This window comes from Aythya ferina, assembly GCF_964211825.1.
Source record: "Aythya ferina genome assembly, contig: HAP1_SCAFFOLD_134, whole genome shotgun sequence".
NCBI lineage: Eukaryota > Metazoa > Chordata > Aves > Anseriformes > Anatidae > Aythya > Aythya ferina.
In genome coordinates this window covers 318,260-333,949 of record NW_028181391.1, presented here as the reverse complement: position 1 = coordinate 333,949, position 15,690 = coordinate 318,260, and the positions used below count along the sequence as shown (strand labels likewise).

Below are 15,690 nucleotides of genomic sequence, written 5' to 3'. Positions count from 1 at the left end.
CGTCTTTGGGCACGTGGGAACAGACCGTTCCTGCGCCATTAAGACTTCCCTCTTGAAGAGCGCCCAGCCTTCCTGGACCCCTCTGCCCTTCAGAACCGCCTCCCAAGGGACTCCACCAACCAGTGCCCTGAGCAGTTCAAAGTCAGCCCTCCGAAAGTCCAATACAGCGGTTTTACTGGTCCCCTTCCTGGCCTCGCCAAGAATAGTGAACTCCACCATTGCGTGGTCACTCTGCCCGAGACAGCTCCCGACGATCACGTCCTCCACCAGTCCTTCTCTGTTTGTGAAGAGAAGGTCTAGCGGGGCACCTCCCCTGGTAGGCTCACTAACCAGCTGCGTCAGGAAGCTATCTTCCACGCTCTCCAGAAACCTCCTAGACTGCTTTCTCAGGGCTGTGTTGTGCTTCCAGGATATGTCAGGGAAGTTGAAGTCCCCCACGAGTACAAGAGCTGATGATTTTGCAACCTCTGTCAGCTGCCTGTAGAATTCCTCATCCGTCTCCTCATCCTGGTTCGGCGGTCTATAGCAGACCCCGACCAGGACACTAGCCTTGTTGTCCCTGCCGATCCTAACCCAAAGGGACTCGACCTTGTCATTCCCAACCTCGAGTTCTACAACCTCGAAAGACTCTCTAATATAGAGAGCCACACCACCACCCCTTCTATGCTGCCTGTCCCTTCTATAGAGCTTATAGCCAGGCATTGCAGCACTCCAGTCATGAGACTGGTCCCACCACGTCTCCGTGATGGCAACCAAGTCGTAGCCTGCCTGCCGCACGATGGCTTCCAGCTCCTCCTGTTTGTTACCCATGCTGCGTGCATTGGTGTAGATGCACTTCAGCTGGGCCATTGCCTTATCCTCCGGCCTTGCCATTGTTCCCCCTGGCACAGCCCCAACAATCCTAGCCTCAGCCCCATCCCCCTTCCTACCTAGTTTAAAGCCCTCTCAATGAGCCCTGCCAGTTCCTGGCCCAGGATCCTTTTTCCCCTAAAAGATAGGGACCCGTCTGCGGCCATCAGGCCAGGTGCTGAGTAAAGTGCCCCATGATCAAAAAACCCAAGATTTCTGCGTTGGCACCAGCCCCGGAGCCACGTGTTTAACAGGTGGGCTTTCCGTGTCCTCTCTGAACTCCTCCCTGCCACCATAGGGATGGACGAAAACACCACCTGCACTCCCGCTCCATCCACTAACCGACCCATTCCCCTAAAGTCCCTTTTGATAGCCTTGAGGCTTCTCTCTTCGATGTTATCACTGCCTGCCTGGACTATCAAAAGGGGGTAATAGTCAGAGGGGCGTACCAGGTTAGGAAGCTTCCTGGCAACGTCCCTGACCCTGGCCCCAGGGAGACAGCAGACTTCCCTACGGGTAGGGTCCGGCCGACAAATAGGGCCCTCTGTTCCCCTAAGAATCGAGTCACCAACAACAATAACCCTCCTGTCTTTTTTGGTGGAGGCAGTCCTGAGGCGCGGAGTCGACCTCCTCGCCCCAGGCATCCTCCTGGGAACATTTGCTACCTCTTCCTCACACACCGGCCTCTCAATCTCTAGGGCCTCAAACCTGTTGTGTAAGGGCACCTGGGAAGGTGGGGCCGGAAGGGGAGAGCATCGCCTGCGATGTCGAGCAGGGACCTGTTTCCATTCCTCCTCAGCTCCCAGATCCCCTCCCTCTGCCCGACGGGGACAGGGCAGGGGGTCCGCCCCCATTTGGGGAGTCTCACCTCGGCACCTCCCCTTGAGGCCCTGCAGGGAGTTACTCCAGAAGTCTATCTCCCGCTCACACTCCCTGATGGCCCTCAACCTCTCCACCTCCTCCTTGAGCTCCGCCACCATGCGGACCAGGTCATCCACCTGCTCGCACCTCACGCACGCAGTTTCTCTGCCTCCCGCCGATGGCAGCAACAGGCTCAGACACTCCATGCACCCGGTGACCTGAACTGCGACATTTTTTAACGGGTAGTCGGTCTGCGTGTGTACCGACTTTCTGGAGAGCGCGCCGTGCCTGGTGGCGACCATTATCGCCTAGTTACGGCTGTTGTTAACGAGGTGTTGTTTGTGTGTAGGGGGAGCGCTCTGCCCTTCCTGCGCGTCCTGCCTGCGCGAACTGCCGCGCTAACTGCCGCGCCACTCCCTTCTGACGCGCCACGCCCTGTTTGCCCGCCCTGTTCGCCGCGCTCCTGGTCGCTCGCGCTCCCTAGGGGCTGCTTTTGAACGGCTGGGGAGGGGGCGCTGCTGGCTGCGCCTTCGCCTCGTCAGCCTCCCTCACGAGGGCTGCCGGGTCCTGGCGGCTCCCTCAAGTAGGCTCGATGCCGGACAAAATTAGCCCTGCCTGGCCCGATCCCCCGCTCCGCTGCAGAACGCGTCTGCCCCGGAGCCGATCGCCTCGGCAAATGGCAGTGAAATGGCGGTGGGTCCCGATTTAAATAGCCCACCGCTGACGCTGCTGGCTCCGCCTTCGCCTCGTCAGCCTCCCTCACGAGGGCTGCCGGGTCCTGGCGGCTCCCTCAAGTAGGCTCGATGCCGGACAAAATTAGCCCTGCCTGGCCCGATCCCCCGCTCCGCTGCAGAACGCGTCTGCCCCGGAGCCGATCGCCTCGGCAAATGGCGAATATTGTTCCAGACTATTAGACCCTGTGAGGAGGGGGTGGCCAGTGTGCTTCCAGGCTATTTGTGGCTACTGCCTTACTGATTGAGGAAGCTAGAAAAGTCACTTGTAGGGCACCTCTGAAGATATATACTCCACATAATGTTAGGGGAGTACTCCAGCAGAAGGCTGAAAAATGGTTAACTGATAGTAGGATGCTGAAGGATGAGGCCATCCTGATCGACTCCCCTGATTTAGAATGAAAAATAACTGCTGCACAGAGCCCTGCACAGTTTCGATATGGGGAACCCCTAACAGAACTACAACATAACTGCGTGGAAGTGATTGAATTGCAAACCAAAATCCGACCCGATCTCGAGGAGACAGAATTAGAAACAGGGGAAAAATTATTTATTGATGGATCATCCAAAGTAGTAGATGGAAAAAGAAGATCAGGGTATGCCATTGTAAATGGGGATATGGTCCTAATAGAGTCAGGACCACTCAGCGCTGCCTGGTCCGCTCAAGCACGTGAACTTTATGCATTATTACGAGCCCTAGAACTATTGAAAGGAAAAAGTGGCACTATTTATACAGACTCTAAATATGCTTATGGAATAGTCCACCCATTTGGGAAAATTTGGGAAGAAAGGGGACTCATAGGCACACAGGGAAAAGGGCTGATTCACCAAACTTTAGTTACTCAAATATTGCAGGCACTGAGAGGACCTAGGGAGATTGCTGTGGTACATGTCAGAGGACATCAAAAGGGAACTGCCTTCCACATAAGAGGGAATAACCTAGTGGATAGAGAAGCTAGGGAAGCAGCTCTTAGGAAGCATGATGTAGTCCTCACCCTACAAGAAACGGATAACGGAAAAGGGACACAAGAGAAAAAGTATACAGAAGCAGAAATAAAAATTATAAAGACCATAGGAGCAGAACTGAAAGAAGGAAAATGGATTCTGCCTGATGGAAGAGAAATACTGCCAAAGGAACAAACTAGGTGTCTACTTTTACAGCTACACCTACAAACCCACTGGGGAACAAAAGCATTGAGTGATCAATTTCTAAAATTTTATGGGTCTGTAGGAATATATGAGATAGCCAAACAAACCGTCCAAGGATGCTTAACATGTCAAAAGGTGAATAAGAAGGTGATTAGGCAAGCACCTGCTGGAGGAAGACGAATTGCATATCGACCATTTGAGAGAATACAGGTGGACTTTACTGAACTACGAAAGAGACGGCTAGAAGAACGGTGGAAAAGGGGTGGACACATGCATCACGACTAAAGGGACCCGTAACAGGAACCTGGAAGGTTGAGTCTACTTCTGGAGATCCGAAAGTTAAGCTTAAAAGAACTTGAAGCATATCAGGGCATAGCTACCCTTTGGATGCTAATTGTATGTATATTAAATCTTGTACTGATTAGAATACACATTGGTACTGGGCAAGGTATTCATCATTCCCAGGAGATTTCAGAGGTTCCGCAACACTGCATAAAATAAAAACCCATTTCTCACTTCTGCTGAAGGACGTGAATATTAAGAGTAAAACCTTCCAAAGGCAAACAAACAAACAAAAACCTCCAGACTACAGGACCGCTCGCAAAGATATGCCATTTAGAAACCTCTCCTGTGATTAGGACACCTTCTCCAGCTCCCAGAGAAAGTGTTTTTTCCCCTCTTGCTTCTGAAGCCATTGCACTAAAAAAGCAAACGCATCTGTCTCCTTCCACCTGCTGCTCTGAGAAAAAAGGCATAAGGGCGAGTGGGGAACAGCCAATGTTTCTCCAGACAGTGGAGAAAAACGGAAAAACATTCTATAAAGGAACACAAGTTCTCCTTGAGGCACCAACCTGCATCAGAGTGATATGCTCAGTGCCGATCATTAGTTCTGTTCGTGACACTGGACACACAGTATGGAATTGTACTAATTTAAATCCTTCCATTAAGTACTATTAGTAGACAGATAAAACTGTAATGAACTTCCATAAAGTCTTGTCTTAATAAGACTGTGCTCATTTTACCTCATTTCCTCTGACAAGCTGTTCAGCTGGCTGGCTGTGAGGGACTCCGTGATGACTTCTCGATTGACTGAAGGCATAGCTCCAGGCATCTGCAATTAAAACGCACAAGTCAGCAGACAAAAAAATACTATTTGTAGTAGTACTGAGGACTAGTCTTGTCAGAATGTCTCCATTAAATAGTAAGCAAGACCGCTGTGAGTTGTATGCATTATCTACACTTCAAAGATAACCCCAACTCACCCCCCAAAATCTACTTTATGAAATTAGGAATTTTTATCTCAGCTGAGCTTAAGTTGACAAGTTCTAATGTAAGCTCAGGTCTGCAAATTCTAATGGGATAATACGACAAAGTCTTATGATCACATTTGTGCTGTGTTTTCTCAGTATTTCACCTGAATTAGGAACACAATAAACACTTCCGGATACATCGTAGGTGAGAAATTCTCGATGGAGCAAATCTATGTTTCAAGCGATCCATTTGTTTTAGAAAAGAGTATCTCAGAAGGTTTAACAGGTTCAACTCGGCAAGTGGAATCATCAAGTTTCAGTCCGTTTTCTTTAGATTCAGTAACTAACCTAATAGCACCATTTAGTGAATCTGTTTTTGGCAGCTCATGCTGGGATCTTCCTTTGTCAGCATTCTGACAGGAAGAGTTGGAATGCTGCAATGTACGGACTACCTTTCCAACCAAAATTCCATTAGAGGACATTGCATTGCAATTCCTTTGAGATAAGCCCTTTGACTCCTCCTCAGATTTTCCTGAAGATTCTGCACCATAAGGGACTGTGTTATCAGAGCTGAGTTTAGGATTTTCATTCACTGTTGGCTCCACAAAAATTTAATCAGAAACTTTTTTGTTTGTTTGCATTTGCTTCATTTGCATTACCGAATTTGTAATTGTGGATGAAGGAACAGCCTGGTAGAGATCTTCATCCTCCACAGCACTGCTAAGACAGTCAGGCTGTGACACAGTCTGACGAGCAGGCAATTTATTGTGAATACTGATGGTGATCTTCTGTTTTCTTGACGTATCAGTCATTGAAGGCCTGGTAATTGCCTGGTTTTGAACACAGGCCATTGGTGGTGCTGAAGATGGCCTTTTTAGGGTGACACCAGTGGTCTTTGCGTCCTCTTTTATGGATCCATTTCCATTTAAACGGCTTGAATTCTGTATTTAAAAAGAAGAAATTGCAAGATGGATTAACGCAAACACTGCATGTAACATTTTGAAGCACAAAACTCTCCTACTGAGTGTTTCTACAAATGGTATTAACACCTAAAAAGAAAAACACACTGCCCTTTAAGGATAAATGCAAGTCCAATAAGCGTATTCAATTCCTGCTTTTGGTTTACTGCAGATTGGTATCAAATTAACATCATCTTTGAAAACCAGCCAAGCAACTTAACATTACCTGCTGCTATTCCCAAATATATTTATTTTTCCCTTTAAACATACCCTGAAAAGCCTGAAATAATTGTTCTGGTGCTCAGGAATAAGACAATTAGTTTTCCCTGTCTTAGCTAAAGTGACGAGAATAGGAAAAACAAGTCCTCTTTTAAATGATTTGAGGATTAGTACACTCTGCTTAAATTGTCAAAGAGCGTAGCTCTCTGTGCTTTAGAAAGCTGTCTTGGAGGTATAAAGTAATGGAGTCGCATGGCTGCACAATTTAGCAGTAACCACTGTTTGAATGACTCTGGCTGTAGCATGAGGGCTGTGAAGAAAGCTGCAGCGTGGGAAGGAAAACAAAACTAAGATGCCGAAAACCAAACAAAAAACCCCACACCAAACCCCAAACCCACTAGCAGTTTGGTGCCGTTATCTGCCCTCCCGCTTCCCTGAATTACCTTAATCATATGAGGAAGAAGTCGTGGTCCCATAAATCCAGCCTGCTTACTATTAGCCCCCTGCTGACCAGGAGGGAATGAACAGGGATAAGATGGTGCTGGCAAGTAAAACGCACGTTCTCCAAGTGTCAAATCATAGCGCCTTCAGAAAAGAGCAGTGATCGTAGTTTAGTTTTTCTTTCAGCCTACTCTTGGATTAAATCCCATCCTATAATTTTAGAGGAACAGCTCATACGATATGGAAGCCTTCTCTACAGAAGGCTTCGCCAAGACTACAAACTGAAAAGTAGAGAACAGTCTTCCTACTAAGACTATCACTTGCACAGCAATAATTCATTCTTACACCACAGATGACCTTCATTTCTCTCCTTCTCTAAATTAGCCAGCTACAGATAACACATAGATAGCAATTTACACAAGTGCTGCAGTTTAAGGCCAAGCAACAAAAGATAATAAACGACACAGAGAATTTCAGGTTAGACAGAACTGAATTAGACAAATAATAATCTTCTCCCCGGATAGCAAGAAAAACACTTGCAAAACAGAAAAATATCAATAACGGGAAAGTAAATCTCTTCTGAACACATTTTAAGATTTGTTATTACCTGATATAAAAAAGTATGTAAGCTTGCTGACCAAGAACTCTTTTAATGTCAGTACGCACTACTTTAGCATCATTCATCTGATACCAAAGTCCATTACCAGCCTGCAAATAAAGACAACGATTTCTTTAGGTGAATTGCACGTTTTCCAAATGAAATCACGGATAGGAACAAAATACACACACGTCAAATAAAAATATAATGAAATCTTTTTCCCTAGAAACAGTAGCTGCTAGTCATGCTTTAATTGGTTTGCCAGCACAACCTTTACCCTGTTAGAAATGCTGTTGACTTCTACCTTTACATAGCATATATAGTGTCCTGAGTGACAGCTGACACCGTGATGTACCAGCACCGCATATAAGGCATAGAGCAGTGGTTCTCCCATTGACTGCGACATGTAGGCTCTCAGGTCCAAATACTCCGGATATTTCACCTCCTAAAGAGACACCAAGAAGACAGAAAAATTATCCCAGAGTACTTCGTGGACTAGCCAGAGAAAAACACTTCCAAAAAACACAGACTAGAATTTATTTCTAGAATATATTTCTAGAATATATTTCTTGATTCACTACAAATAAGTCTTCCCATAAACAATGGTTAAGACTAGAAGTTGCGGAGAACTGTTTCCTGATGAATCAGCCTTCTCAGAGGAAAGCATATGCTTCTTGTCAAGCGGGAACTTTATTGATATTAAGAGAAAGAATAAGCCATAGTCGTTAGTCTACAATTATTGTCTGAAAATATTAACAACTTTCAGCTTTGGGGGATGTCCCATTACACAATGATATAGTTGCATTACAGTGGTAAATATACCTTGTTGATCTTTCCACCTGTGAAATCTGCAAATCTTTTCAGTGATATTGTGAGAACCTGGGAAGAACGGTGTATGGTAAATCTCTTGGACGCAGGAACCATCTTTTTACACCTTAAAAACAAGCAGAGATAAGTGTTTGAAGGCATCTTCTTTTTTCGCCCCCAAAACAAACTCCTTTTAATGTCTCACGCATGCCTATGCTATTTGAATGATATTTACTTGCATAATAGGTTGGTCTTTTTTCTTTTCATAAACCCATGCACTGCGTGTCAGGTTTGTTAATACAGAGAAGAAGGTCAATTTTCCCAACAACTCAGAGCATAGTGGGAACAGGAATCTCTCACGAAAGGGTATTACCAGGTTGGATGGCAAGGTACCATTTCTTGGTCTACAAAAGTGGCTATTTGAACTCCAATCCTGGAAACATTCTTTCAGCTTTCAAGGGAAATACAAATACTGAAAGCGGAACGAGAGAGACTTGGTCCCCAGGACTAGAAATTGCAAATAATCTCCGACATAGGTCGACTATCAACATCAAAAATACAACAGAAGCACATGGTCATTCTACTGGAGGGAGACATTTAACAGTAGGAAGTCTTCATGTACTGAGCTTGTCTGGAAAGACACTGAAACCATCTGCCATCCTTTGAAACAAAATAGTTCAGTTTGACACATTGCCCGCTCCAAGGTAGGACCTACGGCATAAGCAGTGAAAATTAGCCACTAGCCCAGAGAACAACGGAAACTGGGCAGTTTACATCAAGAAAAGTACTGTCGAGAGCTAATAAATAGAAAGAACAAAAGTAGCTCTTTTTGAATTCTGATGGCAAAATACAAGCCAGAGAATTGCAAACCCATAGGGAATGCCTATGAACAAGACTTCCCCCCTCCAAAGAAACAAAAATCCAAGTCTTTTATAAACTTCCACAAAACTTGTAAGTAGATCCAAAGTTTAGAGGTAGTCCAACAGAGTCATGCAACATAGAAAACTGACATCTAGGATTAAGACCTAATCCGTCAAAATCTTACTCGCTACATTTATAGCAATTCTCTCCATCCAGCTCTTCAGGTTTCACAAAGAGTTCCAGAGCTCTGCTAACAGACGAAACCGCCTAGAGCAGCGAGAAAGAAGAGCGTAAAGTCACCGTAATTCAAAATTCCAGAGACATACTAGTAGTTTATAAGAGAATCTTACTAACATACTCAAGCGATCTACTAGGAGCACTGTGAAGAAGGAGGCAGAAAGAGCATGCTCAGCATTGACCTCACCTGGAAGGCATTTGACTTTGGAACAAATACTTTTCCAGTAGCCTAGACAGCATCTATAGTGTGCTTTGTCATCAATACTGGGGACAAATTCATCAGTCTAACAATTAGATGTATATTGAGGTAGAACAACAAAGAAGTATGACAGCATTATCATTTTTGCAGAAAGAGAATTCCTTCCCCTTAAACCCAATGCAAATGTGGAGACTATTTACATGGGTTCCACGGAAGGACAAAGTCCAATCCACTTCCTTAGCACCACCAAGCTCTTATGTTTTAACATTATATGTGGTTTGGTTTTTTAAGTTAAACAAGTTTAATTTAGAAAGTTATGCATGTACTTAAACATCATGAATTATATTTAGAAAACATCTTACCTTTATATCCAAAGTGATATCAAGAAATGCCTCATACGTATCCGAAACTGCTTTGCAATTCAAGCACTTCACTGGAAGCAAAATATAAATGCTTAACATTATGTGAAGGAGACTAACTGTCCAAATTCAAGTTGTTGACAGATACTACTTTAGACAAACTACAGACTGCTTTACTACCGACAAAAGACACAGATCAGTTCTAAGGACAGGAATATTTTTTCAAGTACCTCTCGATCTTAGAAATCCTCCAAATATTTGATGAATGATGGTGGTAGCTTGAGAAGATCTGTCCAATCTGGAAATAAATTATAATCAGACCTCAGAAGATTTAAGGCACAGAGTTAACTCTTCAAAGAGTTTGATGAAAACCAAGGATGATGTAGACTTTCGTTGCTGATAGTAAATAAGGCACTAAAAAGTGCTAGAGATCATTTCTGAGAGTAAATAAAGGACTAGAAGGTGCTAGAGAATGTATGAAAGTGAACTTGTTTATGCTTACTCGGTGCTTCCGTTCAAGCACGCTTCCTGCATAGCATCAACAGTATAGCGCAAGAACTCGTGTGCGTCTTCTTGACTGCCAAAATGGAAATGTTGTCCTATTCCTAAATAAGATGATAGTATTGACCCCATTTAAAAATGAAATCAATCTTGTATTTCTAAAATCTCTCTTCATTTGAGTGTTAAAACCACTTATACACATCAAATAATTATTTGAAGATTACAAGCTATCGAAAAGAAACACATCTGAAGCCACTTACGACTGAGATTACTGATAACATGCGTAGGCTTGATGGCATCAACAGTGCAACGCAGGGCCTGGTTAATGTGAGTCTCCATCGTGCACATCATGCAAAACTCTTGTTCACGACCTGAAGAGTGAAAGAACAAAGCATCCCAGTCCAGCGAAATATCCATAACTACAAACATCTAAGTACAATTTAAACTACAGATACAATATCCACTCTCCTTGCTACATTCTATTCTCCCAAGATGCCAATGTCCCAACAGTCTTGTAACATTTCATTTCACACAACTTTACAGAAGAAAAATATCCACTAAGCCTGTATTCAAATGCATTTTGTGATGAGAAATCTAAAAGACTACTGCAAAGTCGCAGTTGTAAAGGCTGACAGGAATGTGAACTCCACAGGCTGCAAAATGTATTACTCTCCAAAATTACTACTAAATGCATTACTGTCCAATGCACTTCATTATTCCCATGAAGCAATAAATGATCCTTTAATAAACAAACAAACAAACAAACAAACAAATAACTAAATAAATAAAACATGGTGCATTAATTGCACTCCATATGCTATTCGGAGCCCACTGCTAATACGGTGCTCAAAGCCAGCTGCTACAGGTAAAATCAGGCAAATAAGCTTATCTCACAGAATCACTGCTGTTCTTTCACCTTCAGAGCTATCCAACAGATTCAAAATACTGTTAGAAAGTACTCACATGACTGGCTGTGCTCAAGAGAAAGCATGTAATTGGCAAGTGGGGGTGTGTAGGTCAAACACTGTAGAGTAGCATTAAGAAAACATGTGTTGCCAAGATTGTACAGGCCAACTCCAACACTTTGTGTTTCTCGCCAATCCATACAAATCTTCTCAGGTGGAAAAAGAATGCTCTGTGGTGGAGCAATTCCATCATTAACGACTGCAAGAAAGTTAAATTTAAAAAGAGATCTTGTTTGTTTGTTTCGAAGAAAGGTATTTAAAAAAATACTATTCTGCAGGAGCACCTAGAGGAGCTAGCTACAATCCAAACCAGAAAAACTTATTGCAGACAGCTTTAATACCACCAAATTCAAATTGGCTGGTCAACACAATGTTTTGGGGAAAAAAAAACAAACAACTTTAGTCAACCATTTTAATTTTTCTAAGGCAAGGCTAACTGCCATTCTGTTTGTAGCACCTAATGCCAAGTTCCTCTCCATCTATAATCTTTAACCTGATTAACTCAACTACTGTTTTTTTCCTTATTATAACTTAAACCACAAACTTAGACTTGAAATTATACGGTAAACACGTAAAAACTAGGAACTAGGAATGACGGTACCCCTACAGATACCAGATTTTTTCCTGAGCAATGTTATCATTCAAAAAACCTGTGAAGAATGGAAGCTGTGAATAGCAACCATCAAACACTTTTCTTTGCAAAACAGAAAAGACATGGAGGAATCTGTGCATTACAAAAAGCTCCCCATATTTCTCTGTTGACTGTAAATATATCAAAATTAATTTCTGTAACATCAGTCACTTCAGTTGCCTTAGGGGATTCGCTTTTCAAGTCTTTGTTCACAGTAGTCCCCTTCTCTATCAGTGCAACAAGTAAGAACTGCATTTTCTACTTTTGCTTTGAAGAAAATGGAGGCAGGATAAAACGCACACTTACTTAGATCTCTTGGGGCAAAAGCCTTAGATTTTTCAGATGATCTACAGTAAATACCACCTCCACGTCCTTGGGCCACAGAGACTTGGCTTGAATCTTCTGCAGGCACTATCCGGCCCCAGTTTGCGGTGCGTGACATCAGTATTTTAGTACTTGGTTTCTTGGATTTGCCAGACCGCCTTGAAGAGGGCTTTTTAGGCTTTGAAGATTTGGGCTTCTTAGCTACGGTCATTGTTCACATCTGCGACAGAGACAGAAGTTCTGGTTGACGTAAGAATATCAAGAAGCATTCCAAGAAGAAAAGAGTAGCAGAAGTCCTGTCACTTAATCTCAAAGAAACAGCCTTAAGAACTAAATCGCTGGTATGAATGATTTAAAAAGAATCCCCAAACTAAACACACAAAGTGAAAATTTCCATCTAAACTCTATCAGTATTACTTTTCGCTTCTGCAGAACTAGTGGCTGATGCCATTTCTTTCCCTTCCGTAGGATTTTAATCCATTACAACTCTGGAGTCTTTTTAATATAAAAATGTAGAAGACATTCTCTGAGGGGAATCAGTTATTTATTGATTTCCGGAGTTGCGCAATTATCTGTTAATTAGTACCTATGATCTAATAGATAATTGTTGCAATTATCTATTGCTGACATGAGCAACGGAACACTATTACTTCACTGCCTGTGTTTTTCTGTTTCGTCTGCACAAAGGTACCCAGAACTCACTGCTACTTTTCTTCTGTCTTTCCAGGGCTCGCCCTCTACCTCACTGTCTACTGCACCAGTCATGAGGGGTTTGTTGTGATTCTATAATGAGCCTAGCTTTTAAATACACCTTTCATGGGCGTCACTTGGTGATAGCAAGTTAATTTCTGAGGGCTCCTCAGTCTACATCATGTGGTCGCTTTTTCCAGGTGAAAAAGCGGAGCCGTAAGTGGCAGTACACTAAAGCCCTAGCATGTTGAGATCCAAGAGGAGAGATGTTTGGCCCTCCTTTTCACTCCTGGGAACCATATACCTCAAAACCCACAGAGGATGGTCTATATCTCAGAGAAATCTTGGGAAAGGAGAGCATGAAGAGCATGTTTGCAAATTTATTTCTCCCTGGGCTTCTTCTGCTTCTCCAAGAAAGACGAGTTTCAATATAACTTTGGCAGCAGTACTTCTGCTGTTTTACTCCTACCACATTTAAAACTCCTACAACAAACTGAAAAGTTAGACTAAAAAGCAGCTCTTTCCGTTCTACTTTGTAAAGCTGCACGTTTTCCTCATGCAAAACAACAGGGGAATGTAAGCTAGAAACGGAAATGCTGAATGTAAAACAAAACAAAACAAACCTCAGCCCTCCAGGACAAAAGCCAATAACTGCTACAAAGTCCTTTTTAAAATGCTGATTAGGTTTCAAGGTGATACCGCTTTAAATAAGCATAGCTGTGTGTCCATAGGCAGAAGCTGAATAATGACAGGATGAACTTCTATACTTCATGTTTTGTTACTGTCTTACTGTAGCACACAGGGACTTGTTACCTTTAGGGAAACCACTAACCTCATGGAGCGTTTAAAACATAAGCTAGTTTGTTATACCAAAACGACGGAGAGAACAAAGCATAAAGTGCTTTCAGATTTCTAGCACGCCTTGATTGCTATCCATTAAACTTCAGACACGTTAAACAAAACACAGTAAATAAGAAAACTCCTAGTCCCACAGCTGGCAAATTGTGTGCAGAGGTTGTAATTAGAACTTTTTTTGCCTTGACGTTTTACATTTAAAATTGATTTTAAATCCATTCTATACACACTTTCCATTCCTGAAAAAACAATACGCAAACCTGACAAATGCATTTACATGAGAAATGAAGTCGTCCTTGTCCGATTGGAAGACTAAGGTGACAGCGCCTGGGCTCAGGGATAAGCTCTGATCTTCACCAGTGACAGCTCCTTTTGTAGGATTGAAAGGGAAAATGTTTCAGCAACACATTGGAAACATACTTAAGGGACGAGAAACAAAATCAAGACTGCAGTGAGAAGGAGAACAGAAAAACAATACTGGGGGGAAAGGAAAGGAAAGGAAAGGAAAGGAAAGGAAAGGAAAGGAAAGGAAAGGAAAGGAAAGGAAAGGAAAGGAAAGGAAAGGAAAGGAAAGGAAAGGAAAGGAAAGGAAAGGAAAGGAAAGGAAAGGAAAGGAAAGGAAAGGAAAGGAAAGGAAAGGAAAGGAAAGGAAAGGAAAGGAAAGGAAAGGAAAGGAAAGGAAAGGAAAGGAAAGGAAAGGAAAGGAGAAAAAAAGGGAAGGGAAGGGAAGGGAAGGGAAGGGAAGGGAAGGGAAGGGAAGGGAAGGGAAGGGAAGGGAAGGGAAGGGAAGGGAAGGGAAGGGAAGGGAAGGGAAGGGAAGGGAAGGGAAGGGAAGGGAAGGGAAGGGAAGGGAAGGGAAGGGAAGGGAAGGGAAGGGAAGGGAAGGGAAGGGAAGGGAAGGGAAGGGAAGGGAAGACCTTGATCTTTATACTGACCAATGAGATAAGCCTTACACATTTTTAAGTTTATTTTTGACAACTGATTGAGGTGTTACCAGGTATTAAGTACGATTCAAGAGCAAATATTAACACTACAAAGAAGAAATCCGATCCACCACCACTGTTTCAAAATACATCCATTTCTCATTTGGAGATGACGTCTCTCTGACAAGGTAGTAGAAAAACTGTAAATACCGATAGAGCTTCCTCTCCCGATGTTCCATATGCATACCGATGCTGTTCCTACACCTACGCTCTGAGCATAAATTTATGTTGACATGAGTGACAAGAGAGGGTGTTACTCCTCTCTTTGTTTGCCTTGAGAGACACACCTCTTGTCCATTGAAAAGTAAATTCAAGATTCCAGATCAGTTAAGACAGTTGCTATCCCCCCATTCAGAGTTCTGCAGCAGCACTCTTCAGATGTGTTTAGCAGTCTCTTTAGAAAATGTTATCACTTAGGACCTGTTTCTCAGTAGGTCCACGTTTGGCCTCCGCTTAGCAGAGAGTCAATCCCAGCTTAAGCTTTCGTACAAGAGCCCCTTCACGAAACGGAGTTGAACCCTGACATAACTGAGTTGAACCTTTAACCTTGAAGCTTCCTTAAAGAAGAAAGCAGCACCCAGGCCAGGAAATAGAAATTAATCGTCACTTTACCCTGAAATGCAGTGGGCTATTCTGTGCTGGCAGGATTGCTGCCGGGCTGGCCGACGAGGCGGCGGGCAGCTCCCCGGGGCCACAGGGCCTGGCACAGGGAGCCGCTGGCGGTCTCCAAGGTCCGGGAACAGCGGCAACAGCGGCAACAGCAGGGACAGAGGGGACAGCAGCGACAGCAGCAGCCACCTCAGCCGGGGCCGTCTCCACAACCGCCACAACGGCCTCGGAACGCCGCCGAACTCGGAGCTCCAGCGTGACGCCTTTTGAACCTGGCCGCGCTGCTCATGGCTAAAACCAGAGCGTTTCCTCCGGCGTGTGTTTACTGTCGGTGCCGGATCGGCCCTCACCCCGAGCTCTCCCTGCCGGGAGGGCTTTGGGGTTGGGGTTTCCCTCCCGCCGCCACCGCGGACAGGCCCCGCGCGCAAGGGGTCCGCGCTGGGGAGCAGCATCTCACCCACGGTGAGAGCCTGAGGGCACGACATGAAAAAGCCCCGACACGAAAAAGCCACGACATGCGGCCGAGGCGGCGGGGAGACGGCTCTGAGGGAGCTGCCACTTCGCCCTGCCGTCCTCCCCTCCCGGGCTGCCCCGCCGAGCCCCGTGCGCCTC

At 44.3% G+C, this 15,690-nt stretch overlaps 1 protein-coding gene across 1 annotated transcript; it reads right to left on the bottom strand.

Annotated features, from left to right (window-relative positions):
• Positions 1-3,380: 3,380 nt before the first annotated feature.
• LOC311428754 (ubiquitin carboxyl-terminal hydrolase 42-like) lies at positions 3,381-15,122 on the bottom strand (the record flags this gene model as incomplete). Its single annotated transcript, XM_084540053.1, has 17 exons — positions 15,082-15,122; positions 13,764-13,855; positions 11,924-12,161; positions 10,985-11,185; positions 10,282-10,392; positions 10,023-10,125; positions 9,751-9,818; positions 9,524-9,594; positions 8,910-8,992; positions 7,880-7,991; positions 7,362-7,502; positions 7,067-7,167; positions 6,462-6,603; positions 5,500-5,781; positions 4,613-4,701; positions 4,021-4,078; positions 3,381-3,437 (listed from the first exon to the last, which is right to left on the bottom strand). The coding sequence occupies exons 3-17, from the start codon at positions 12,150-12,152 to the stop codon at positions 3,381-3,383; spliced, it is 1,848 nt and encodes a 615-aa protein (XP_084396179.1). The 5' UTR covers positions 12,153-12,161; positions 13,764-13,855; positions 15,082-15,122.
• Positions 15,123-15,690: the final 568 nt, after the last annotated feature.